We start from the raw sequence: 25,138 nt of genomic DNA, 5'->3' as shown, positions 1-25,138 counted from the left end.
TTATGGTCTCTAAACACCGTTTCCCACTAAAGGAGCCAGGGCTTTGTGGACAAGCGGCTGAGACCATGTCTGGGACAAGAAATATACAAGATGAGCACACCTGAAACTTATATCATAAAAGAATTTTTAAAAAGAAATATATAAAATGAGCCTGGAATGACCCGTTATGTCAGAAAGCAGGGAAGTTGCCAGAAACCATTGTTTTAAAAAGGATCCAGAAGCCCAGCCGGCATGGCTCAGTGCTATGAACCAGGAGGTCACGGATCAATTCCCTGTCAGGGCACATGCCCGGGTTGCAGGCTCAATCTCTAGAGTGGGGCGTGCAGGAGGCAGTCGATCAATGAATCTTTCTATCATTGATGTTTCTCTCTCTCTCTCTCTTTATCTATCTATCTATCTATCTATCTCTCTCCCCCCTTCATTTCTGACATCAATAACATATATTTTTAAAAAAAGAAATAAAATAAAAAGGATCCAGGAACTGCCAATGTCTAAGACAGGGATGGTCTGGCCCTGTCATGGCATCAGGATGAGTTAGTTAAATGTTTGACTGCAGATAGCAGGCTAATTTTTATGTTGATAATTTTCTATGGCCCGCAAATGACGTTATAAATATCCAAATGGCCCCAGGTCTAAGAGCATCCAGTCGAGCATCAGTAGGATAAAAACTACAACAGATTGAAACCCTTCCAAAGCAGGACATTTAAATCTATGATTATGATAACCAAAATAACCAAATGTGCCCTGGACAATGTGGTTCAATGGTTAGAGGGTTGGACTGAGCACCAAAGGCTCAGGTTCGATTCCAGGTCAAGGACATGTACCTGGGTTGCAGGTTCGATCCCAGGCCCCAGTCAAAGAGCCTGGGAGGCAACCAATCAATGTGTCTCTCTCACATCAATGTCTCTCTCTCTTTCTCCCTCCCTTTCCTCCCTCCATTTCTTCTTTCTACTCCTAAAAATCAATGGAAAAATATCCTTGAGTGAGGATTTACAAAAAATAAATAAGAACAAATAGCCAAATATATTAAAGGATGCTAGAGAAGTAACTTGTGGGTTTTTTTTGTGAAAAAGAAATAAAAGGAAGGAATCAAACATTTAGACTGCCTTTCCTGTTTGACTTATACCTCAGAGTAAACAAATAATTGAGGGAAAATTTCTCTTTATCGATGAAAAAAGAATGATTGCATCAGTGTATCACCAGTTTGCAACCCTAATAAATTAATGGACCAAGCCACTGAGCTGTGGCCGCCAAGCCCTGAAGGGAATAAACAACGACATCCACAGCCAACCACCCAACCTCCGACTGATCAGGCCTCTGGATCTAAAGGACGTTTTACAGGAAACACGGGGCCAGGCAGGGGTGCGGCGGTGCCTCCGCCAGGTCCCTGTCCTATAAGGAAGCCAGGCGAGGTCGCTCACGAGGAAAGGCAGGGCCATCCCTGCAAAAGCTCCCTGAGCAGCCACTGTGCTCGGGGCCGGAGCTAAGCCTGGTGGAGAGAACAAAGCACAGCTCTGTCTGGAAGCAGGAGAGCCTGGCTTCGAACCCAGCCTGCGCTCCAGCTGTGCGGTCCTAGGGGCGCCCTCCCTTTCTGAGCCTGGGTTCCTTAACTCTAAGACGAGGTGACCACAGACCTTGGGGTGGCTGGGGGTTGCTGTCTGACGTTTGAATCTCAAGTCTAGGATGCAGGACAGGCCCCGGTCCTGCTGCCATGAGTAAGCTTCCTGCAGACACCTACTTGTCCAAGGTGCGGGAGTCATCCGTGTACTCCGGGAGATCATTGAGGTCCCTGGGGCAGGCGGAGATCTGGTGCAGGCTGATGGGCAGGGCCTGGCCATCCTTGCCCACCACCTCCAAGCCCGTGAGGCCCAGGTAGTGCAGGTCCCCCCAGGAGGCAGTGAAATTCAGCTGGAGGCCTGCAACAGGAAGGAAAGGTACATGAGAGGAAAGGAATGGTCTTCAGCGCCTGATGGGCCAACTGGAAACCCAGACACAAAACCCCGCCCCTTTCCTCAGGAGGCCTGGGGCAGGGACACTGCTGATTTGCATTTGCTGGGTGAATGGGCCAGTGCTATGTAAACCTGTGCAGTCTGGGTCCTTTCTCTACCCCTCAATCAAGTCCCCCCACTTGATGTTTAACAGCCTGGAGTGACTTCCCATGATGCTTGGCCAACAGGCTTGCCCACCTGGCTTCTATTTCTCTAACCTCCTCTTGCACCAGGGGTTCCTGGCCCCACTAAGATGGCATCCTGTCCCTTTACTCCTCTGCTCATGCTGCTCTCTCTGGAACGCACATCCCAGCTCGCCCTTCCTTTGCCTGGAAGAGGCTCTGTGAAGCCATCGGATTGGGGACTGCTCGCCTGCCGGAGCTCACATCCATGCTCCGCATTCATTTTCCTTTGGTGTGCCCACCAGTATTTAGATACAAGGAAATTAATTTTGTTATTTCTCATCCATGTTTCAACTTTCTCAGCTCCTTTCCTATACATCACTTCTGACATTTGCAAAATGTCCAAAATGCCTGTCATCTGCAGGTTTGCAAATTGTACATCCCTTTTCAAAAATATTAACAGGAGCCTGGCCAGTGGCTCAATGGTTAGAGCATCGGCCCAAGCACCGAAGGGTCTAGAGTTCGATTCCCAATCAAGGACACATATCTTGGTTGCAGATTCACTCCCTGACACTGGTCTGGGTGAGTGTGGGAGGCAACCAGTTGATGTGTTTCTCTCACATCAATGTTTCTTTCTCTTTCTCCCCCTCTTCTTCCCTTCCACACTCTCTGAAAAGCAATGGAAAAAATATCCTCATGTGAGGATTAACAACAACAAAATCATGAACAGGACTGGCTGTATGTACCAAGCCAGTATGCACTGGCTGGTCCAGGGGGTCAGGATTGTGGCCAGCGTGCGGGAAAGCCAAATGCTCAGAGGCGGGAGACAGACATCAGGGCCCAAGCGTGCAGAGGGGGCTGGCCAAGAGGCTCTCCTGCCTCCGAGGTTGCACTTTCCTGCAGCAAAAAGGCCTCAGAGCCCACTTCAGGCTCCCAATGGCACTGAGATCACGGTTCTGAGAAAGGTCAGGCGCTGGCTCAGTGGGAAGGACATTTACAGACGCATCTTTGGGGAAATCACCAGATGGGGACAGAAGCCGCCCCTTCCGTCTTCTCATCACTGCATTCTGACCGCCTCTGGAGCAGTGCGGGTGGCTGGCCTCAGCACGGGCTCCAGGGACGCCCTGAGCCAGGCCGGGCCGTGTATGGTTTCCATCTCACACCTCCCTCCCCGCGGGGAGCCACTGATTGGTTAAAGGTGTTTGGGCATGTGATCCATGCCGGGCCGAGGAGAGTAATTCTGGGAGTGATTACCTCCGACACCCACAGCTGAGTCCCCCCACTTATGGCTACCCTTGGCCTTGTCCCTCCCCAGGCAGCCCATGTCCAGTGACATGTTGGCTTAGGCGTGTAAGGCCTTGTCCCCTCACTCAGCTCAGGACAATGCAGGGCTGCCACAGCTCAAGCTCCCTGAGGAGCGGGCAGAGGCCTCCATGTGAGTACGAGGCCCAGCTTCTCCCTCTGCCCCGTCCTGCTTCCTGTCCTCCCCAGGAACATGCCCCAGTCCACTCCACCCTGGAGTCTGCTTCCTGGAAACCCAGTTGCAGTCCACAGACAGGGATGGAGAGGGAGGGCACAGCTTGGATAGGGGACAGGACAGGGGACAGGTGGGGCTCAGAGACGGGTATTGGGAGGAGGACGGGCTGAACCTAGATGTCCGGCTTTGTTCTAAAGATGACGGGGAGGCGGCAGAGGGAGCGTGACAGACGTTAACTGGAAGGGATGAGTGCTCAGGGGGCAAGAAAGAGCAGGTGCGATGCAAGAAGCAGGTGAGCCCTGAGTCTCATTAACAGGGACCAGGAGGGAGGTGCGTGGAGTCAGCGGCCACCTCTGGCCTGAAGATCCAGGATGCAGGCAGAGGGCTGGCCTGCGCGTGCATGGAGGAGGAGGGTGGCTGCAGGGTCACATGGGAAAAGACGAGAGAAAAGACAGTGAAGCCCAGATGGGATTTGCTCAGAGGCCACCAACCGGCAGCCAGCTGGCCGATACACACGTGTTGTGTTTGGCTCATTAGTTGTTTGAAAATATTATAAAATTAGTCACCAATGTTTAAGAAGCTGAAGATTTCACATAAAAATCCAAATTTCCGACTTCTCAGAAGAACTGGCTGCTGCCCACCGGGCGCCGGGAGCAAGCAGGTGTCTTTGCCCCCGCTGGCTTCAGCCCGCTGGCCGCACAGCCCACATCTGTGCAGACCTGTCCCAGGGACCAGGGCGCCGAACCCTGAAGGCCCCCCTCCCCTGGCACTGCCCAGGACAGGGTACTCACAGATCCCGTGGTAGATGCCCGGTTCCGGGGTGGTGACTTCGGACACAGGGGCACTGGGTGGCAGCTCCACTTCCGGGACCTACACCCCGGTTAGGGGAGAAGCAGAGGCAAGGCGTGACCCACAGGGCTGGCTGGCGATGTGTCCAGCTGCTGCTGCCCACCTCATGCCCCCGGGAAATCCCTGTGTCCTTTTTGTGTTTTCTGTCTCGGTGGAGGCTCCTGACTGGTAACATGAACAGGCCCAAGAACCCTCTAAGTCCTGCCAGAAGCTCTGAGTTTGGGTGATCGTGGTGTTCCAGCCCCAAGGGCCACCTGAGGAGCGCCAGGCCCTGCCCCTAGCAACAGCCCCTCAGGCCCCGTCCGGCCACTAGGAGGAGGGTGGGGAAGGCCTGTGAGGAGCACCCCTGACCCAGCCAGCCTCGGGCCACCAGGGAAGTCACCGCCCTGGTGCCCATGTGCCTTCTCTTGTCCTCCCTGGCACCCTGACCTCTCCTAGGATGACCCCCGGGAATGCACTGACCTTAACACTCTCTAGGGTGTGACCCAGATGTTGATACCCCCCCTCCCCCGCCATGAGCTCAGGTTTTCCTCTAAGACGAGAGCGTCCCTCCCTGCCCCTCATGGCTGGGTTTCCACGCTGGGAAACCACTGGGCACACGAAAGGCCTCAAGGTCAACTCCCAGCTGGACCCACGGACCACATCCAGACAGCAGACGCGCTTCCTGGCCCACGAAGATTCGAAGACATTTTGGGTCACTTCCTAACATTTTTAAATTGGGATAGTTTTACATTAAAGTCCAGATATCTGGCTTCATTTGAGAAAATCAGAACAAGCGTCGCCACGAGCTGGCGGTCTTGTCTGGTGGAGCGGCAGCGCCTCCCTTAGAGGCGGAGGCTCACGCCCTGAACCACGGCGCCAACAGACCGGCGCCGCCCACTGCGTGGTCCTGCCCTGCGGTGGCCGGACCGTGCTCTGCGCCTGGACGTTCCCCTCCCCCCGCCCGACTGCGGGGCCTCAAGGACAGCCTGAGACCTGGGTGTCTTCCCTCCAGTGCCGCTCTTCACTGGCCTGGCCCGGCCCTGGCCCTGAAGGTCATCTTTCATTAAAAAATGTTCACTGTTAAAAGCAGACTTTGGAGTCCCGTGTTGAAGCTCTAACTTTGTCACTTCTGCTACGCACCCTGGCATGACCCTGAGCCGGGCTGAACCTTGGTCTCCACGCCGGCGGTGTCAGCTCACAATTCGCAAACGAGAAACAATCGCCGGATGGTCATTATTTTAATTCTAGGTCTGCCTGTGGAAGGCATTTTCAGTCCTCCCATCAAAAACAACCGAGAGATCAAAACGCAACCTCGAGCAGGAAGTTGCCGAAGACCTTGGATGACAGAGGGGACACAGCATGGATTTCTCCCAGCTTTGATTAAAATCTGAACACTTCCTTTACTTTGGTGGAAAAATAAATAAATAAAATAAAAATCATTAGAGAATGAAAGATGACACCTAGGACCGAAGACGAAGTGGAGAAATGGGAAATGTCAAAACGGCAGCACCAGCTGCGCAGAGAGATCCATCTTCATTCTCCCGCGGGAGACCTCTCCCGCGCCCGCCCGTCCCCGCCGTCCTACCTGGGCCCACAGGCCGGCCTGGGTGTAGGGCCGCTCCTCCGAGTCGCCGTCCGCGGTGCTGGGCCTCCTCAGGGGCTCCTCGCACGGCAGGCTGCACGGGCCCCCCGTGTCCACGTCAAACGTCTCATCCGAGCGGAATATGGCCTCAAGGATGTCGTCGTCGGTTGTGAATAAGATTGTGTCTCCAAAGTGCTCTGGGGCTGAAGGGTTAGCAGGAAGACAAGGGTCAACGCTCCCAAATCCCACTGCGCTGTGGGCCAGGGCCCAGACCCATCGGCTCTGAGCTATAAACCCCGAGCCACGGACAGTTTTCCATTCTTCACATCGGCAAAGGGATCGATGTTCCGTGAGAACCACGCAGGCCACCGAGCTAACAAAGGGACCTATCTGAGGAGAGTCTCTGAGATACCACGCGTGGGTGGGCACCGGAGCAGATGCTGTGGGTGCTCACGGATCCCCGCTGACCCCGAGGGGAGGGCCCGAGTTCCGCTGGCTGGAAGGACTTGGGCGTCAGGCCCCAGCGGGGAGCCTGCAGGGCTCCAACCCCCACCGCACGCCCCAGGCAGCACAGACCCTGCAGTGCATGCTCCAGGCTGCCCTCGGTCAGGCTGCAGTGGCTTCCCCTGACGCCACTTGCTCAGCTCCCCCTCCACATCCTCACCCCTCCCTGCACTGGGTTCTCCTGAGAGGCTCCCTCAGTCAGCGCCTTGCAGGAGGGTCCCCCTTTCGGGCTCAGGCCCGTCCCCAGCCCAGAAGTTTAATGAGGTCAGTGCTTGCAAAGGTGCGGGCCAGGCCTAGGAGGGGAGAGACCCATCACCACTGACAGCCGGTGGGTTTGGTTTTCCCTCAGGCCACAGTGAGCAGCAAGTAGGGCTTTGGAACATCCTTACATACAGTACCTCCCGTCAGGGTCCCGGAGGCCTTGGCGATTTCTCCGTTAAAGATGCACTGTGCGTCTAACAGGATCTCGACGTCCCTCACGCCGCGGAAGGAGTGTATCCGAGATTTGTTGTAATTCCAAATCCTGATCAGGGCGACGTGGCAAGGGTGCGAGAAGTCGATGGAGACGGAGTGGGACTTGCCCGGCGTGAAGGGGGCCAGCCAGACGTGCATGTCGTCCTGCGTCCTGTTCACCCCGTCGACGAGGTTGCCGACCACCCGGGGGTCCTTCCCGTAGGCGGGTAAAATGTTGATGTCAGGGGGGTCCGCCTGGATGCTCGCGATTTGCACGGGCTCCCCCTTGGAGCTGAATATTTCTATTCCGTTCAGGCCCACGTAGTGCCGGTCCCCCCACGTGGACTTGATGTCAATGACCAAGTGCTGCCCATAAGGCAAGACGGGGATTCTGAAGTCGCTGGGGTCGCCTGCGTCTCTGCAGTCATCCGGCCCCGCCCGGGCCTCCGGCTGCTCCCTGCAGGGGGCTGGCTGGGCGCCCTGCCGGCCGCTCCTCTGCTGCTGCAGGAACTCGTCCAGGATGTCCCCCTGCACCTCCATGTTGGAGATGCGCCCTCGGTGGGAGCGGTCAAAGGCGCTGAGGGAGCTCCAGGACTCGTGCAGCGTGTGCTCCTGCTCGCTGCGCCACTGGGGCCGCGGCGGCAGCCTGGTGCCCCAGGCATCTCCTGAAGAAAGGGCACAGGAGGGGGAAGCCCGTTAGTGACAGGTGTGGGAGTGGGACCCTTACTGTCTCATCCAGTAGCTCTCGGCTGGGTGGAGCCGCCCTCAGGAGAACATTCTAGAAAGCAGTGAGGCTGCTGTTGGCTGCCTCAATGCCCACTGACCCCCCTGGTATGGCCGGTGGGAAGGACTGCTAACACCCAACAGAGCACAGTCTCCTGTCACACACATTCAGCTGGTAGAAAGCTGTTTCTGGTTACTCAAGTCTGGGGCCTAGCTGTTTTACAAAAAGCAAAATACTTTTCAATCTGCACCGAAATCCTAAGCATGTAACCTCTTGCACATCAAGTGAGGCCTAGATGGTTGTGTTGGAGCCTTTGCTGGAAGTTTTCCCACTTCAGAACCTCACACAGCCAGAGCGAAGCCCCTGCCGGTGGCCGCAGCATCAGCCACCCAGGGGCCTGCGCCTCAGGCTACCAGTCAGGTGACATGCACGGAGTTTTCTAACTGCTGTGACAGGCAAAAGGCTCGGGAAAGAAGTAAAATGGAAAGAGCCGCTGTGCCATTTTAGAGGCGCCCAGCCTAGCGCGGGCAGCTTGCACCGACGTGCTGGTACGATCTTTCGGGGTGGGGGTAGGAAGGGCTTTTATTTTCTTGTCCCCTTATCTTCTGAGTTCCCTACGTGCAGTATTTTTAGCATCAGAAAAATGCTGAAACGACCCAGGTGCCTTGCACGGCAAGGACTTTACTTGACACACGGCCTAACTGGCTCCAGGAGCCGCAGCCGTGCCCAGGGCTGGCGTCTGGAGGCCCCGCTCCCCTCGCAGAACCTAAGGGCCCTGAGTGCATGTGGAGCAGGGGCCGTCCTCGGGGCCATGCCACGGCTAAGTGCCATCGGAGGGTGCCACTCTGGAAAAACAGCAGCTGGCACCGACATTCTGCTTTTTCTCCTTTCTTTTGGTGCCCTGCCCTGCACTCCATTTTCTGCCTGTCTCCTAGGGGGCCCGGCTCCATCAATTATCACTTCCCTCCAGAATCTTCAATCACTCCTTCCCCAGCGCTGCCCTCTCAGCCTGCAGATAAGTGTAAATCTCGGCCCTGAAGGCAGAGGGAGGCCTCGGATCTGCGCTCCCTCCGCCCACTGCAGCGGCTGCGCCCATTGCCACTTCGTCCCCTGCGACCTGCCTCCTCTACCCAGTTACTGTTTTGCTGCCTCAAACTCCTCTTCCCCAGAATTCTCTGGAAACAACATCCTGATTTTCCCCTGGGGACCCCCACCTGCAGGCCATTCGGATTAAGCAAATGTCCACAGCGTCCTTGCAAGCTGGGCTCGTGAAGGAACCAGGGCAGAGAGGGGCCCTCCGAGAACTGGAGCTGCTGAGGGTGGATGGAGCGGCGCTGCCTGTGGCCGCCTCGCTGCCTGTGGGGGCGGCCTGAGGAGGAAGCAGGCAGGAGCAGGGCGATGAGAGCTCCTGGTGGCCTCACTGGGCCCTGGGATCCAGCTGTGTCAGAGGTCGGTGCCTGGGGGCTCTCCATCCCTCCATCCATGACTCCCCCAGCCCTCCACTGCAGCGGCTCACAGGGGCTCCACGCACAGTCTTCTCGCAGTGCCCACTCCAGGCTGCTGTCCGAGGCGACGCTCCCCTCGGGCTCCGGAGACACAGCGCTGCCACGTTCTCCACGTCCCGCCCGCAGCTCCTCCCTCCTCCCCACTCCCTACATCTGGCCCTGGCTCCCACGCAGGCACTGCCACCCCAGGCACCACCGCTCAATGCTCCTCGGGGGGTGCGGACATGTCCACGCCGTCACTTCAGACTCCATGTGCCTAAATGGCGTTTGTCACATCCCCTCTGAGTGCCATTATCTCTGCCACGCTGGGAACAAGGAAAACCAAAGAAAATCCAGCTCCTCACTACGCTCCAGAGCCCGAGCTGGCCCCGTTAACTTCCCCAACTGCCCCCCACCTTTCCCCCACGCCCTCCTGCTCCAGCCACGTGGCCCTTCCTCTCTGTGGACACGCCAGGTCACGTCTCGTCTCAGAGCCTTTGTCCTTGCTGTGCCCTTGCCAGGAATGCTCTCTTCTCAGATCCCAGGTAGCTGGCTCCTCTCGTCGCCTTCCTCGCGGAGGCCTGCTCTGCCCGGCTGCCTGCTGTGTCAGAGCCTGGCACAGAACCTGGCACGAGGAAGTGCTCAGTAATGTTCGCCAGCAAAAGGGGAGGACAGCTGGCATCACCATCGCACCCGTGCTCAGACCTGGAGGCTGAGGGACTCCCTCTCCACCTGTCAGTTCTCCTGCACCTGTCTTCCCCCGCCTTCCCATCTGCCAGGAAAAAGACCCAGGAGTTTCCGCCATCCTTTCCTCCAGGCGTGAGGCTTAACATCTGCGGGAGGGACTGCCCATATGGATCGTCAGTGCTCGCTTACGGTGATTTGATCTCCACGGACTGAAATGAATGGCCTGGGTCAGTCTGCAAGGGCCCTGAGGAGACGGCACCCACATCCCGTGTCAGGGACTCCCTGTGTCTGCCTGGGTGTAAGAAAGGCAGGGCTATGCTTTCTGACCTCGGCTCCCCAAGATGTACCCTGAGTTTTAAAAGCAGAGGTGTAGACACTCTGCTAGACCTCGAAGATGGGACCACCGCTGAGGGCCGGTTTCCCTCTCTGCAGGAAGGCACTCTACTCTCGAGTCCCTGGGGTCAGGGAGCTGCTGGGGTCAGTGACCTTGGCCACCCCCCACCTGCAAGTCTGAAGGGCAACAGAAAGCTGCTGCTTCGTGAGTCTGTAGTCAACACAGTCTGGAAGGACCACCGATACGAGAAGATGCAAAACTAATCCTAGGTTGAGACTAACATGAACTACAGTTCTGCACTTGACTTTATAAAAATCAATGGCACCACCATGAGGTGTATGCTAATTGCTACTGAAACGGGAAATGAGAAAGTACATAGTGAGATATAACAGAACCATGTTTATTCTCGGTGAACTGCCTTCCAGTTGTAGCTGATGGAACAAGGAGTGGACACCTGACCTGAGTTGGCCAATCAACTTCTCCCCTGAGACTATGGAGCTGGCTCTGGCCACAGAGCCAGAACATTGAGTCATCCTAGGGCTGCCAGGCCATTTCCTGCTGTGTGCACAAAGGCAGAGAAAACCGACCCCCTGAGGGAGGCTGAGGAACAGGGGCCAGCGGGAAGCAGAGGTAGGACCTAGACAGTCAGGGATGAGCTTTCTTGGTGCTGGCCAGCGTCCTGGTTCCTCCTCCCAAGCCCATGAGGTGAGAGCTACACTTCCTGCCTCTGGGGGTCCAGAAGCCCAAGCATTCCCCAAATAGCACCTCCTTTACTGCTCAAACTGGGCTACAGGATTGCATTCACCTGCAGCCAACTGACCGCTGATAATGACATTCCGAAATGCAGACGTCATTCCAGTGCGAGGCTCTGTTGCACAGAAAACCCTCCAGGCTGCCTTATGGAGCCAATTCTAGGGAGGAGTCTGGCAGTCATGCTTCCTAGCAGCACCCATGGAGCTGGGCCTCATGGCATGGCTTTGGCTCTGTGGAATGGGCAATTTAAAATTTCAAAGCTCCTTTCCCTTTTAGCACGACTGGTTTAACAAGCATTAAATCTCAAGGGCTCAGATATTAATGTGTCACTGAGCCAACCAGTGACATGCCTGGAAAGAAATTAAAGGGTGGACATGTTAGAATAAAGCCATCACCCCTAACTCCCAGAGGCTCCAAGGGTCTGTTTACCAGGGAAGCTCAGAACTGCCTGTCTCCCCGGGCGGGGGCTGATGGTGGCTGTGCAAACAGGGCACGTGGGGTAGTGCTTCAAGCATGGATGCTGGAGCAGGACACAGGTTCAAAGTCTGCTCTGCCCTGACTGGCTGAGACCTGAAGAAAGTTGCTTAACGCCCGTATCTCCTTTAGCTGTAAACGGGGCTGATAGGAGGATGAGTGAGCTGGTCTGAGTGGCGCCTGGATGAAAGCCTGGTGCCCGGCAGCCTGCCCCAGAGTCGCTCAGCCTTCCCACACTTGGAGGACCCACTGCGAGCAGACACCTGGGCCTGAGACCCCCTCAAGGAGCTCCTCGGCTCTCCTTTCCCTCCCACTCCGCTGTCCCCGATACCCACACAGGGTGAGCCCCACAGGAAGACACTCAGGTCTTACGGACTTGCTCTGTGTCCTAAGCGACATGTCAGGGTCTGAAGGAGGCCCAAACTCGTCACATTTTGGACTCTTCTCTACAATGATGGAGTAGATGCTTATGTGACTTACTGAGAAAATATATACAGTTGATCCTCGAACACCAGTTTGAACTGCGCGGGTCCACTTCTATGTGACTTTTTTCAGTAAATATGTACAGTACTGTCAAGGTACTTTCTCTTCCCTATAAATTTCTTAATAACATTTTCTTTTCTCTGGCTTACTTTATTCTAAGAATACCTACATAATACATATAACATAAAAATGTGGGCTCATCGCCCGCTTGCTATTGATAAGACTTCTGGGCAACAGTAGTTTCACAGTAGTTAAGTTTTGAGGGAGTCAAAAGTTATATGTGGATTTTCGACTGCACGAGGGGTCAGCACCTCGAACCTCCCAGTGGTTTATGGGTCAATTGTACCTGGGTTTCAATTGATACACCATGAGGGAGAGCCACAGAGTGCAGGCAGTGCCAATGTCGTGACGATAAAGAGCAGCAGCTACCATCTCCTGGTGCGCTTGTGTACCAGGCACTGTGCCAGGCACTGCACATGGGCACAGCACCCGAGATGGGTATTACTAGCAGCATTTTACAGATGAGGAAACTGAGGCTCAGAGACGCTCCAGGCTTGCCCACGATATGGGCTGGATTGCTCCTATGCAATGTGGAGTGGGGTTAAATTCAGAGGACTAGGGGTGAGCCCTGCCTTGGTAGGTCCCAGTGGTTTGTGGACAATAAAGGACCAACAAGCTAATGTTGAAAGAAATGGCTGCCACTCGTGGAGCACTTGCCACAGGTTAGGCTGTTACTATTGCAAAGCCATCATCGTACTCCTAACAGCACTGAGAAGGGGTGCTGACCCCCATTTTATAGACAAAGATGCTGAGGCTCAGTGCCTGCTCTGTAAGTGCCAAACCTGTATGTACCTGGCACTTTGAATTCAAGTGCCAGGTACATATAGGTTTGAATTCAAGAGTTTTGACACCTTGTTGCTATGCCACACTCCCAACAGCCAAATCTGAGTGGAATATTCAGAAACCCAGCCTCTGGTACCCTCCTTTCACAGACTTAGAGATGATCTGCTGCAAAGTTCACAGAGCAGAAGACAAGTCACCAGTGGTGAAAATTGGAATAGTCTACATTTCTGATTTCTCTTAACAAAAGGAAAAGAGATCTGACACAGTGGCCTTGCAGTCCTGAAGGCCAAAAAGAGCCTGAGCGAAGCAGCAGCTGCCTCCTTTAGTTGGGCATGCACTCCAGTTAGCCACAGTCCCCACCACTCCCTAATGTCCTTCCGAAATCCAGGCAAGAGTCAATTGCTATTTATCATCATACTTGTGTTATTTTTCTAACACAGTTAAGGATAAAGTGAAGTAATTAGAGGCCAATGTCTATCAGAGGTAGAATAACCAGGTCTACGTTGGAAAAGTCATGTATTGAAAGAAAAATGAGCAAAGGGACGTATCGTGGTGGCAATGACAAATATGTCTATGAGTTTAACATACAAAGTATGCCTTGCCCGTTTCACTCATTGCTGTCTCCCCTGTGGCTCCTGAGACAGTAAATTGGTGACCCCAGGTTAAGAAGAACCCCTTGCTTTGCAGATGAGGAAACTGAGGCTCGGAGAGTTGAGTGGCTGGTGCCAGTCAGCAGCCTCCTGCAGGGATGATGAGCCCCAGTCAGACTGCTCCCCGAGCTTACCTCTGCCGGCTGGGGCTGGTTGCCCATCACCGTGACTGCTGCCGAGGGCGTCCTTCCGGCCCCTCCTCCCACTAGCGGGGCGCTCCCTGTTGGAGGGCTGCTCAAAGATGTCCAAGTCATCCCTGCAGGCGCTGGGGGTCACCCTCGGGGCTCTGTCCTCGGAGGCGGCATTCCGGCTGCTGGCCCGTCCTGGCTCACGCCTGGGGCCGTCGTCCCTGGCCTCCGCAGGGCCCTCCCTGAAGATGTCCTCTTCCTCCGGCACCAGCCCGCCCGTCCCTTCGGGTGGCTTCTCAGGACGCAGCCAGAGGGGTTTGAGCTTCCTGCCTCCCTGCCCCCTGCCTTTCCCTGCGGGAGAGGGCTGCAGCCAGGCGGGGGTTTTCCCTGGCGGCTCAGACACCTTTCTGCCCGGGAGGCTTTCCGGCTGCGGAGTCAGCGAGAGCTCCTGGTCCAGCGGAGGGCACTCCACTGGGGGCACGGGGGCAGGGGCACGCTCGCCCCCCACAGAGACTGGGGCTGCTGACGAGCTGAAGTGGTCCTCTAACTTGGACAAACTGTCTTTTATGCAACCAGGAGAATTCATCCTTTCACCAAATAAAGGTCCTGGTGAAGAAACCGCCACATCCCCTGCCTCTCCGTCTGGCTGCGAGCAGGTGGCGCTGAGCTCCTTGTCCTGAGTGGTGCCCGCCATCCCCTGGGCACCTCTGCCTTCTTCCGAGGGGGCATTAATGCTGTTCTCCACCCCCTCAATCTGCTCATTTTTCAGGCTGACTGGGATGCTCTGGTCGGCTGGGGCCTCCCCATCGCCTTTGTCTAACTGGCCATCAAAGATGAGGCTTTTGTTGACATAAAGCTTCACATTCTTCGCACCAACGTCAAGATCCTGGAGACAAAATTTAACAAAACAGAGATGCGTGGTGTCAGACTGATGTATCAAATTTTGTAGCAGAAGATGAAGAGAAATTGAATGCTAGGAACACGGGCTTGTGAAAGCACAGCACTGGGATGTTAAACAAGGCTCAGTCTCCCTTCTGTGCGAAGCTTACACTGTAAATCAAAGGACCTTCACAAAGAGGTGCCTGATGGGTCTGTCATCGTCCCTCCCGCTGGGACATCTGTAACCACCGCTAATTGGTCTCCCTGCTTCCTGCTCTGCTGCTCCAGCCTCCACCTCCTGTCTCAGGGAGGTGGTTTCCTGCCAGAGCAGATCTGGCCGCCACCCCCTGGTGAACCTCCGTCTTCACTGCCGAAGCGGCTTCACGCCAGTGCATCCTGGGCCTCACTGTGCACAGCCAACACAGACCTGGCTCAGGGGGTCCTGAGAGCAGAGCCGGGGCAAGGACTAGAGTGCAGGCTGCTTACCTGGTAAGGTACTCCCAAGAGTCAGGGCCCGAGAAAACCCCAGAAGGCATTTGAGCTGGTCACTGCCGTGGGCGACTGGGGCTCTATTCCCCTGGGCACCCCCGAGGAACCCACAGAAGGCACTCAGTGCCCCTCCAAGGCGGAGGCTGGGCGGTTGTCTACTGACTCCCTTCCCTGCTTCGGAAGGCTGCCTTGGGCACTGTGGCTTGGGAAGTCCCTCCCCACCTCCCCCCAGCACAAAGGCAGAGAGCCTGGGAGCACCGAGGCTGTGCCTGTCAGCCTGCCTGGCTGCCCCACCTGCCTGTCCCACCTGGCCTGTCCCACCTGCCTGTCCCACCTGCCTGTCCCACCTGGCCTGTCCCACCTGCCTGTCCCACCTGCCTGTCCCACCTGGCCTGCCCCACCTGGGCTGTCCCACCTGGGCTGTCCCACCTGGGCTGTCCCACCTGCCTGTCCCACCTGCCTGTCCCACCTGGCCTGTCCCACCTGCCTGTCCCATCTGGCCTGCCCCACCTGCCTGTCCCACCTGGGCTGTCCCACCTGGGCTGTCCCACCTGGGCTGTACCACCTGCCTGCCCCACCTGCCTGTCCCACCTGGGCTGTCCCACCTGGGCTGCCCCACCTGCCTGTCCCATCTGGCCTGCCCCACCTGCCTGTCCCACCTGGGCTGTCCCACCTGGGCTGTCCCACCTGCCTGCCCCACCTGCCTGTCCCACCTGCCTGTCCACCTGGTCTGCCCCACCTGGGCTTCCCCACCTGCCTGACCCTCCTGGCCTGTCCCACCTGGGCTGTCCCACCTGGCCTGCCCCACCTGCCTGTCCCACCTGGGCTGTCCCACCTGCCTGCCCCACCTGCCTGCCCCACCTGCCTGTCCCACCTGGGCTGTCCCACCTGGGCTGCCCCACCTGCCTGTCCCACCTGGGCTGTCCCACCTGCCTGTCCCACCTGGCCTGTCCCACCTGGGCTGCCCCACCTGCCTGTCCCACCTGGGCTGTCCCAACTGGCCTGTCCCACCTGCCTGTCCCACCTGGGCTGTCCCACCTGCCTGTCCCACCTGGGCTGCCCCACCTGGCCTGCCCCACCTGGGCTGCCCCACCTGCCTGTCCCATCTGGCCTGCCCCACCTTCCTGTCCCACCTGGCCTGTCCCACCTGGGCTGTCCCTCCTGGCCTGTCCCACCTGGGCTGTCCCACCTGGGCTGTCCCTCCTGGCCTGTCCCACCTGGCCTGTCCCACCTGGGCTGCGCTGGAGGAGAGCCCAGGGCCGTAGTCGGCAAACTGTGGCTCACAAGCCATATGCAGCTCTTTGGCCCCTTGAGTGGCTCTTCCACAAAATACCATGGCCTGGGTGAGTCTATTTTGAAGAAGTGGTGTTAGAAAAAGTTTAAGTTTAAAAAATTTGGCTCTCAAAAGAAATTCAATCGTTGTACTGTTGCTACTTGGCTCTGTTGACTAATGAGTTTGCCGACCACTGGCCCAGGGGATGTGGTGTGGGCGCTGCACGTGTAGCAGGTTCTTCTTCTGACTCCTTTGCACAGGAATGTGGAGACCCTCAGGCCAGTGGGGTGAACTCTAACCCTCTCAGCGTGTGACAGAGGGGTCCCTGGCTAGCTTCCTGTCTCCTTCTCCCCCCACTTCTCTGTTCATGCTGAGTGAAACCACACCTCCGCCTGCTATTGCCCTGCCATCTGTCCATTCCCCTCACATCAGAACACTTCTGAAAAACTGCTTGACTGAGGAATATAACACATACCTCATACAGAAAACAGCACATTTTTAAAGTGTACAACTTGATAACTTTTAACATCAAATCAACTTTCCAATTATTGTAAATAATGAGCACATTCCCCCCGAAGTTTCCTTGTGTCCTGGGTAGTCCCCAACCCCTCCCAGCCAACCACCATCGACTTTCTGTCATGACAGATCAGTTTGCCTTCCCTTTTTAAGTAAAAGGAATCACACACTATGGACTCTTCTTGGCTTAGCTTCTTTCCTTCAGCATAATGACTCGAAGATCCATCCACGTTGTGTGAACTAATCGCTTTATTCCCTTTTCTTGCTGAGGTACTTCATTGTCTGGGTGTCCCACCATTTTTTTTTGCCTTTACAGCAGACCCTTCGAGTCACCGTCCCAGCTGCTCCCCCCCACCCCCCCCCCCCACCACCCCTGTGGCCCTGGCCCCACTGCAGTCGGGCCAAGGGCACCAGTACCTGGGTGGAAACTTCCTGTGTGTCTGGGCGGTTCAGATCTACTCCGCTGTCCTGGCCCAATCACTCACAGAACCCTCTTTCACTCAGTGTCCTGGTTTGGACGGTCAGTTTTAGGGCCAGCAGGGGCCAGATCCACCGGGAGCTCTCAGGCTCAGGCAGGCAGCTTCTCAGTGGCACCTGTGCCATCGCCGCTCCTCCTCCTAGTGATCTCCTTCCCCAGCTTGCAGGCCGCACCTGGCTGGGCTTCCTCCTGCCTCAGCTGCACTACCTGAGCTCCCCCCTCCCTCCCCCCCCCCCCCCCCCACCGCTCAGCCTCCCTGTCCCGGCTCCCCAGCTCTTCCCCTCAGCTGTCCTGCCTTAACACGCCCCACACCGGTGGTCAGCAAACTCATTAGTCAACAGAGCCAAATATCAGTAGTACAACGATTGAAATTTCTTTTGAGAGCCAAAATTTTTAAACTTAAACTTCTTCTAACACCACTTTTTCAAAATAGACTTGCCCAGGCCGTGGTATTTTGTGGAAGAGCCACACTCAAGGAGCCAAAGAGCCGCATGTGGCTCAGGAGCCGCAGTTTGCCAACCACAGCCCCACACGGAACCCTTACTTCACTTTCCCAAGCCTGGTCTCCTCCCATCTTAAAAATGGCGGTCCCACTCGGTCAGTTGCCCACAGCCCAGGAGTCCTCCCGGCCCCTCCTGCTCCCTCACTCACACAGCCAGGGTCCAGGATCCATGGCTGTAACCTACACACCCTCCAAACCTGCCCTCTGCTCCCGAGTGTGCTGCCTCCTAGCCAGGCCACCATCTCTCCAAGAGGCTCTACCGTAACCTGCCAGCGGGCCCCTGCTTCCACTCCACTCCATCACCGCGAACCCACCACAGGCACGTGCTTCCTTTTCTGCACAGCAGTCGGTCTTTCTTTTTAAAACAACTTATCAGGTCACGGCGCCCCTGCTAAAACCCCACACATAAGCTCCACCCGCTTCAGTGGCCAATGAAGACTTCTGATCTGCCCCCTGCTGACCCCTCTGACCCGACCTGTCACTCTCCCTCCACTCCCAACACACTGATCGGGTTGTTCCCTGATCCAGCCAACTCATCCCACCCCGGACGGAGCACTTCCCGGAAAGCTCTGTCCAGAGCCCTGCAAAGCTGGCTCCTGTCCTCAGAGACCTTCCTCCTCTCTGCCCTCTCCATCTCAGCATCCTGCTCCATTTCCTTCTGGTCTCTGAAATGGCCTTATCGCCTTTTTACGTTATTTATTGTCTCCTCCGCTCAAAGTTAACCTCCAAGGCACCAGGGGCCCCTGTCCCATCTTGTTGAAGGCCCAGAAGGCCCCTGGCACACAGTAGGTTCTCAACAAGGACTGAGGAACCTTAAGTGAACCAGCACAGAGAGGCAGCATGCTCTCTAACAATGTCCCCCAAAAGCCTGCAGAGACATGGTCCCGGCTGGCGTCACTCCCGGCCATTCTCCATCTGCTCTGGGAGATGGGAGCTGAGAGCCAACAGGTGCCCATCTACCTCGCCCCGCCGCCCTGAGGGAGGTGGGCAAGCTCTCACACCGGGCACCGCCGCAGAGACTTCGGGGCGATGTGGAGGGAGACCCATCCACCCCGTGCCGCACAGGCCTGGCTCCGACCCCTGCTGCAGGAGGGCAGCTGCTATTTGCCCACTGTCAAAAGTCGCGATTCTCAAAGCCCCACTTCTGCCTTGATGTGGATGCACTCTCTGCCTAGCAGAGGCACAGAGCAGGCGCGTGACGGGAATTAATCAGGGAACAGCTATCTGAGAAGGACAGCACGGGCAGCTCTCAATGACTAGTTCCGCAAAATTACCGCATGGGAACATCTGGCGAGACAGAAACACGCATTTAAGAGGAGCTGGTGGAGGGAGGCCTCCCATCCACGCAGGCATGAGGTGGGCAGCCTGGCTTTCGTAACGGAGTCTGGCTTCCAAAATGGGCTGGGTCCGTCATGGACCATCTGGAGCACCACTTGACCTCCAGCGCCTGCTGCTTGGCTCCCGCCAGGAAGCGGGACTGGGAGGGAAGCAGGCCAGGACAGGGGTCCAACCTCCTGTGCCCACAGGGCCAGGCGGGTAGGAGGGAGGTGAGCTAGGGAGGAGCCAGAGGAGGTGGTGTGCTGTGGGGAGCTGGGAGGCTCTGTCCGGCCTGATGCTGCTCATCTGCACAGGCCCCAATGTCCTTCAGGCCAAGTGAGCCACAGCAGAGGGGGGGTTTGGCCTGAGTGTCGTCCTAGGAGGGGAACAAGTAGTGGTCACTTCCCTGGTGACGACAAGTGGAAAGACGAAAAGGCTGTCCTGCCCCACAGTCCTCAGAACCACTGCACACGGGGCACAGGGCCCGCCTTACAGATGGAGACTCTGAGGCTTGCCCTCCTGGAGGTCACGCAGCCCTCCCTGAGGCCACTCTGGATGGCACGCCGGAAGTCTAGCTGCTGCCCCCCTGAGGCATGCTGGGCCTGGAGAGGCCTCAGGCTGGCCACCGACAGAACCACCTGATCCAGGGAACGCAGTCCCATTTACCCTTTTTTAATCATTCCCTGGGGACCGGCTCCCTGACCCACACGCTGGCTCCCTCCTCAGGCCAGGAGGCCATCGCTGCGGGCACAGGGAGGGAGTGTACACGCTGTGTCTTTCCAGCCTTTCATGTATGGGCTGACGGAACTGTCATCGCACCTCTGGGGCGGGGCTAGAAGCCATGGACAGGTGTGAGCAGGTACCGTGGAGAACCAGGGCGGAGGATGTGGCAGGTCCGCACCCACAACCCCACAGCAAAGCTCTGTATTGGGGATGTCTTTGGAAAAGGAGGGAGGGGGGAGTCTCTTGCTCCTAAAGAACCAGCTGCTTCCTGCTTTCCAGTAACCAGGACTCAGTCCCGACGTGCGTGTGTGTATGTATGAATGTGTGTGTGTGTGTGTGTGTGTGTGTGTGTGTGTGTGTGTCCTTGATGTTCCCTTGGCACTGAGAGTTGCTTCTTGCCTAATGAGAGCTATTGTTATGCCTGCGCCGGCGCTGCCTCAGGTCCTTTAGCAGCGGATTTTCTCAAGGACATCATGGCGCGGGGAAACGGAGCATCTCTCTGGCCCGTCCCTCCGTAGCCTTCCTTACAGCGGACCAGAACCACCATGTGGGACACTAAGGCAGTTTTAATACAACAACTGGATATTATTTTGATCTAAGACACCTTGCCATCTGCAACAACATGGACAGGCCTTAATGGCTTCATGATTAAGTGGAGTAAGTTAGAGAAGACAGATACCGCATGATCCTACTATATGTGGATCCGAAAAACAACAAAAAACCAAACTCACTGATACAGAGAACAGAGGGGTGGTTGCCAGAGGCAGGGTGAGTGTGTGCATGAGGCGGGGGCGGGGGGGAAGGGGGAGATGGGTGAAGGTGCTCAAAAGGTACTAACTTCTGGTTACTATAAGATATGTGAGTCCTGGGAGGCATGACTGCACGGTCACTACAGTTAATAATACTGTTAATAATAATGCTATATTTGAAAGTTGCTAAGAGAGTAGATTTTAAAAGTTCTCATCACCAAAAAAAACAAAATAAAAAAACAACAACAACATTTTTGTAACTATATGGTGGTGGATATTAATTAAACTTTTTATGGTAATCATTTTACAATATATACATATATCAAATCACTACACTGTACACCTAAAACCAACATAATGTTATGTGTTAACTGTATTTCAATTAAAATAAACAATAAAATGAAATGCAGTTTCTCAGTAGCCGCCCTGGGTAGCGGCTCCTGTTCTGGACGGGGCGGATATGGCGCTTCCTCATGTCACTGCAGAAAAGTCTACTGGGCAGCGCAAGACCACCACGCCACGTCACAGAAACATACCGCCAGGGGAATGAACATGACTCATTCAATCATGCATGCATTGTAAGCTGCTTACGGAGCACATTTCTGTACATAAAATACACCGAGTGTCCGTCCTGCCTCACTCGCCGTTTGGCCAAGCGGAGGGGCATCCGAGGGTGATGCTGTGGTGAAGAGGGTGACCTGCCTGTTTTACTGCAGGCTGGTAGCAGGTCACGAGCAGGTTGTTACAAAGGAAAGTGGATGGGTGGTGGGAGCTGGGGGAGCCCCATTTGGACAATTATTACATACTATAAAGGGAGACAGATGTCAGACTGCGGGGATGCAGTGATGAGAAAACCAGAGAAAACCCAACAGACCTCAGCTTCCTTCCAAGTGCTGCCACTCACTAGCTGGACAGTCACTTAACCTGGGGAATATAAAAATCCATGACAAGCCTATCATCATGTCTTCCTCCCGAGCCATGGCGGGCATCACACATCACTCATGCACCTTCTCCTTGATGAACCAGAGGAAGGTTCCAGAACTTTCTTAGGACAGGCAGCCATTTCCAAGCAGAGTGGGCGAAAGAGACCATCTCTGCCTGGTGGGATCTCATTGAGCAAGTCCCAGATCTCTGTCTATATGGCGGGGCCTGACAACATGGACCTTGCAGAATTGCTGGGGTTCACTGGGGTGCTCAGGCATCAGATGTTCTCTGTATTCCTTGCCCCTCGTGCCCATCTACATACGCAGCCCTGGGAGGCAGCTGTGGCCAGTGCCGGGCGCGCTGCCTTCCTGCATGGATCCGAGCCTCCCGCCCTCCTCTCCCCTCAGGCCCGTCCTCTGGGCCAGCTCTCTCACCGAGACACCTGCCGAGGGGAAAGGTGCCCATAAAAGTTAGCCTGAGGGTGTAAAGCAGTGTATTCTCTAGCACCTTCTTCTATTCTAAATAAGCTGTGGCTTGATTAGCTCTGGGTTCTCACTTTTCTTCGTTGGATTCCATACACAAACACTGTATTAACAAGCCGTGTCTCCCAGGCTGAGCTGTCTTTCCATGAACCCTCATTCTGTCTCTCCTGAAACACAGCACCAGCACGCTCCGGAGGATATGAAATCAAGCCAGCCTCAGCTGTGTTCCTGTGTGTGTTCTGCCTCCATTCACTCTGGCAGCAGGTGGGTGGGTGTGCCTAAGGTAGAGGCGCCCCTGCTGGGGACTGCGGCCCGCCCCCTCCACTGTGTGTGGGCACGCCTGTGTTTCTCATCCCTCCAGCCCTCAGCTCCGCAAAGCACCCGAATGCCACTCCGATGCCTCCTCCTCCCCTTTATGCTCATCACACAGGGAGGGCTGAGTGCAGGTTAAAGGGGCAGGCCTCGGCCCACAGGGACCAAGCTTATCTGCTCTGCCATCCAGCACAGAAAATCTGCTTTGCTCGGCCTGAGATACATATTAATGTCAGGGCTGAGTGACAGGGCGCGGGTCTGGGCAGCCAGGAGTTTCATCGCCCATTCCAGAAGATGCTGGGGACCACCGGCCAGGAAGCACCCCTAGGACCTGGGCATGAGAGGACACAGCCCAAGACACTGGGTGTGCGCTGGGGCCATGCCGTGCTGGGGCTGCATTCAGGGTCTGGGGAGAGTCCCTAAGCACATGGGTTTCGGGGGTGGGGGGCGGGTAGGCTGACACTCTCACTGCAACTTCCTCAGTTATTCCAGTGGTATGTGCTTTTCTTACATTTTAACTTTAGGTATTTGTTTTAAAAAAAACTCCAAGATAGGAATCAGAGAAAGCCGTTACTTCTCTGAGCAGCGTCGTGGGTGAACAGAGCCGTCAGCCTCCAGATCCCCGGAGCCTTGTACGTATTTGTTTTCGAGGTGGCTGGCCTCTGGGTGGGAGTCTCAGCAGGAAGCAGTAGGGAGAGCGGACAGGAAGGAGGCAGAGGCACAGACCTCTAACAACGCTCTCAGTCTCTCATCGGGATGTCAAAAAGGGCAAGACAACTGCTTATCATTCCTGGATGAACGCATTCATTCATCCGACAACCAAGCATGTCTACTTTGACAGAGCCGTGGGGAGACAACGCAGGCCCTGCTCCCAGGAGGCCCCCAGCACTGTGGGGGAGGCAGGCATCGATCCTAGAACAGGCTGAGGGGGCATATTAGTGAGGTCCAGAGTAGTACAAGGGTCAGGCTGGCTGCCTGGAGACAGTGGCCATCTGGGTTTTTCAGGAATACGAGCTGGAGGCAGGCATTTGGAGCTGAGCAGGATGGGAGGGGCTGGGTGTATCTAGCATGGAGGTTAGTGAAGAGCTCAGGTATGTGCTCCTTCAGGTACCTTCCCTGACCTCTCCCAGCCTGATGCAGCTCCCCTCTCCGTCCCCCACTCCTGCCCAATGTGCCCCACGGGTAACAGTGTGGGGCAGGCCAGCTCCAGCCCAAAGATGAATTACAGTATGGTTTCAACAGAATTTAAATTAGCTACTGACATTCACAAACCAGAAAGGCTCACTGTAAAATCCGATTCCCAGCTTCCTGGAAATGCTCAGAGGACCCAGCAGAACTGGCTGGCCCTCCTACATGGCAACCATTAGTTGAAGGTCAAAAGTGGCCAGTATGACTGGCCGGTGTGGCTCAGTAGTTGAGCATCGACCTATGAACCAGGAGGTCACAGTTAAGATTTCCAATCAGGGCACATGCCCAGGTTGTGGGCTCAATCCCCAGTGTGGAACATATGGGAGGCAACCAATCCAATGGTTCTCTCTCATCATTGATGTTTCTATCTCTCTCTTCCTCTCCCTTCCTCTCTGAAATATATATCTCCTGTGCTTGCTAGTCTACCACACACCCCACCATACCCTAATATCCTTCTACCAATATTGAAGCTGAGTTCAGAGTGGGGTCCCATCTAGCATCTCACTTGTCCCATAAATTGCCTTATAGTGGAAAGGGAAGTAGGACAGTTTTCATCCCCAGGTCTATCATAAGAGGGGGAAGAAAACAGGCTGAGCTCCCACTGAGTCACTGAGCTCCCACTGTCTGAAATCCTCAGCACCTTGGGCTCACCGTAACCAAGGTCTTTGTCACGCTACACTATTCCTCATTTATGTGTGTGCCAGCTGTCAGATGCAGAGTATCTCCAGGGCATGACTGTGTCTGACATCAGAGTCCTCACAATTGATCATAAAGCTTGATGGCCCCTAGTTATGTGCTCAGGAGTAAATGTCAAATGAAGGGATGGATGCAAATGGATGCATGAAACACAGTCCAGTGAAGAAAGGTGAGGACCTGGGTGTAGGGGTGGTGGGAGGGCAGAGGAGAAGAGGGATTCTGAAACCAGAGGAGCAGCCAAGCACAGAGCAGGGTGCACACACGAGGAGCGCTGGCACCTGGGAGCTGGTTGGACATGTCACAGCGGGGGCACTGCCCTATGCCTGCAGGGAAGACCCTGCGTTCTAGCACGTCTCATGGCAGTCATCATGGATTACAGTGTGAGGAGAGCTGGCTAAGAAAATGGGCCTGAAGTCCGACCTCAGGGGTTCAAATTCTTACTGTGACGCTTCCTGGCTGTGTGACTTGGAGCATGTTACATAGCCTCTCTGTGTGTGTTTCACTATCAGTTAAAACTGAGCCTCAGTTGGTATTTTTTCAGTTCCCCCAAAGGGTGACCTAAATACCCATTCCAGACCTCCGGGCACAGACCCTGCCCCAGTGGCTATGACACCCCCACAGGCACTTGCCACACCAGCAGGGCCTCTGGCACCCATTTTGCAGTTCAGGAATCAGGCTATTAGGTATCACTAGGCACTCCCATCAGCCTAATGCCCAGGGAAGCATCAGAGCCTGGTACTTACGCCGTCAGCCGTCCAGTAGTTCCAAACCTTGATCCTGGCCAGACCAAAGGCAGGCAGCCTTCTTGTGCTGCGGATAACGAAGAAGAGCTGCAGTGGCGGGTGGAAGGGGCAGGTCCACAAGGAGGAGTCTTTCTTGCTCTGAAACACCAGCAAGAGAGGGGAGCAGTCAGTACATGCACCAGCAGCAACTCCACCCTAATAAAAACCGGGGAGAGGGCTGAGGGCGGACAGCCAGGCCCCTTCCTCTTTATCAGGTTAGGGAAGTTTTCTGCCACTCTTTCTTCAACCACAAAAGCTGTCCTCCTATTTTCTATTTTTCCTCTTTGGTTCTCTGATTGGGTGATTTGTTT

The 25,138-nt window shown here is 55.6% G+C and overlaps 1 protein-coding gene across 6 annotated transcripts in view; it reads right to left on the bottom strand.

The window, feature by feature from the left end:
- Nucleotides 1-25,138, bottom strand: part of KATNIP (katanin interacting protein) — a 181,737-nt gene that overhangs the window by 12,659 nt on the left and 143,940 nt on the right. For all 6 annotated transcript variants that reach the window (XM_084882882.1, XM_084882884.1, XM_084882886.1 and 3 more), the window contains 6 exons: nt 24,789-24,926; nt 13,524-14,403; nt 6,903-7,622; nt 6,004-6,203; nt 4,379-4,457; nt 1,739-1,916 (listed from right to left, as the gene is read on the bottom strand). In XM_084882882.1, the coding sequence (XP_084739008.1) occupies nt 1,739-1,916; nt 4,379-4,457; nt 6,004-6,203; nt 6,903-7,622; nt 13,524-14,403; nt 24,789-24,926 (2,195 nt within the window). The remainder of the gene's footprint in view (nt 1-1,738; nt 1,917-4,378; nt 4,458-6,003; nt 6,204-6,902; nt 7,623-13,523; nt 14,404-24,788; nt 24,927-25,138) is intronic.

This window comes from Pipistrellus hanaki, assembly GCF_964339955.1.
Source record: "Pipistrellus hanaki genome assembly, chromosome: 4".
Classification (NCBI taxonomy): Eukaryota; Metazoa; Chordata; class Mammalia; order Chiroptera; family Vespertilionidae; genus Pipistrellus; species Pipistrellus hanaki.
The sequence above is the reverse complement of the archived record's forward strand: the minus strand, read 5'-3'. Positions and strand labels throughout refer to the sequence as shown.